Source organism: Morone saxatilis, unplaced genomic scaffold (genome assembly GCF_004916995.1).
Source record: "Morone saxatilis isolate NCDOM2014 unplaced genomic scaffold, NCSU_SB_2.0 Contig19, whole genome shotgun sequence".
Lineage (NCBI taxonomy): Eukaryota > Metazoa > Chordata > Actinopteri > Moronidae > Morone > Morone saxatilis.
In genome coordinates, this window is record NW_023339751.1 from 17,025,772 (window position 1) to 17,027,508 (window position 1,737).

The 1,737-nt window shown below is 39.7% G+C and overlaps 1 protein-coding gene across 1 annotated transcript in view; it reads left to right on the forward strand.

Moving 5' to 3' along the window:
• Nucleotides 1-1,737, forward strand: part of LOC118329127 (cytochrome P450 3A40-like) — a 7,300-nt gene that overhangs the window by 2,379 nt on the left and 3,184 nt on the right. Inside the window, exons 5-9 of the mRNA XM_035663106.1 lie at nt 130-240; nt 332-417; nt 517-659; nt 769-893; nt 1,580-1,664. Coding sequence (XP_035518999.1) covers nt 130-240; nt 332-417; nt 517-659; nt 769-893; nt 1,580-1,664 — 550 coding nt within the window. The remainder of the gene's footprint in view (nt 1-129; nt 241-331; nt 418-516; nt 660-768; nt 894-1,579; nt 1,665-1,737) is intronic.

A 1,737-nucleotide genomic window follows, 5' to 3' on the forward strand; every position in this document is an offset into this window, starting at 1 on the left:
TATCACAGACATGTTGGTATTGCATCGGTATCGCATTGTTATGTTATCCAATATTCGGCAATATACAAACAAAATGCTTATTCACAACACTCAGTGTAGTTTCCCTTTTAACTGTACTCATGTTCACAGGAAAATGTAATGGACCCGTTTAGCGATGCAATTACAGCAGTTAAAGATGAAAGGTGGAGAAGAATTCGTAGCACGTTGTCACCATGCTTCACCAGTGGAAGACTGAAACAGGTCAGCATCATATCCGAGTTCACTTCTGCAATCTGCTTATCTCGTGCAGCAATACAAACTAATATGTCTACATGTGCAACTTTTTTTGGAGGTTTTTCCCATCGTTGCTCGTTATGCAGACCGGCTCATTGAAAAACTTGGAACAACAAATTTGGATGAACCCGTCGATGTCAAACAGTATGTCGTTAATCTGTTATGTGGCATCATATCATTACATAAATCATTACTCCATTTCAATTCCTAAAAGAAAACCATCTCTCTTTTCTTCTGCTGCAGATTTCTGGGACCTTACAGTTTGGATGTTGTGACCAGTGCGTCTTTCAGTGTTGAGGCAGACTCTATAAACAATCCAGATGACCCAAATACTGTTCATATCAAGAAGCTCCTTAAATTCCGATTTTGGCTTTTACTTTTACTAAGTACGTTGTCCTTTCACTTCTGTTTTAGATGGAGATCTTTTGATTATACAAGCACCTTGTGACCATTAGTGTGCACATTTTTGGCAACAAGCCTTTGTTCTCCTTTCAGTGATGTTTCCCTTTGGGGCCCGTCTGCTGGAGCTCCTGGATATCAGCATAGTGTCCAAAACCGGCTTGAAATATTTCTACAAGATCATCAAGAGATTTAAAGACCAGCATCATGCAGATGAATCTGTAAGCATTTCATCTGCATTTAGATGATTGATTGATTGATTGATACTACTCTCATATCTGTATGCTAAATATAAAGCTAGGGTCAGCAGTCAGTTAGCTTAGCTTAGCATAAAAACTGGAAACATGGGGAATCAGCTAGTCTGTCTAAAAGGTAACAAAATCCAGCTGCCAGCACCTCTAAAGCTTGTGAGTTAACATGTTACATCTGGTTTGTTTTATTAGTACAAAAACAGTACAAAGTACAAAAGTTGAGGTTTTACAGGGGGTTATGTGTCGGACTAATTTCCTGAAACATCTGCTGTTTGTTTTGAAGACTCCATGAAGTGACTGCATGTGGTTTTATACCTAGTATGTATACCCTAGTATTGCATGTCAAAATGGCTGCTGTGAAAAAGGTCCAGTAGGAACACTGCAGCCTCGGGAGCGTGTCTATGTTCCCCGGGTCCTATGTTCCCTGGGAACCCTAACCCTAAGCTAAGCTAACCGTCCTGGTCTAATGGGCAGACATGAAATTGGTGTCAATCTTCTCATGTAACTCTCCCCAAGGTAATGAATACGCAGATTTCCTAAAATGTAGATCTACTTCTTTAAACCCATAGGGACTGTGGGGTGGTGCATCTCACAAATATACGTAACACATTTTATGCATTTTGTGTCAATGCTGAATGCTCCCTGTGTTGATCCAGATTCAAGGCGACTTCCTGCAGGTGATGATTCAGAACGAGATACCAGAATCAGAGATAAAGAGTGAACAAGATCAGCCAAGTAAAGGTATGTTTGCAAGTCGAGGTACACTAATAGTTAAAAGCTTTACTCTCAAAATTCATCAATTTACATTTAAATT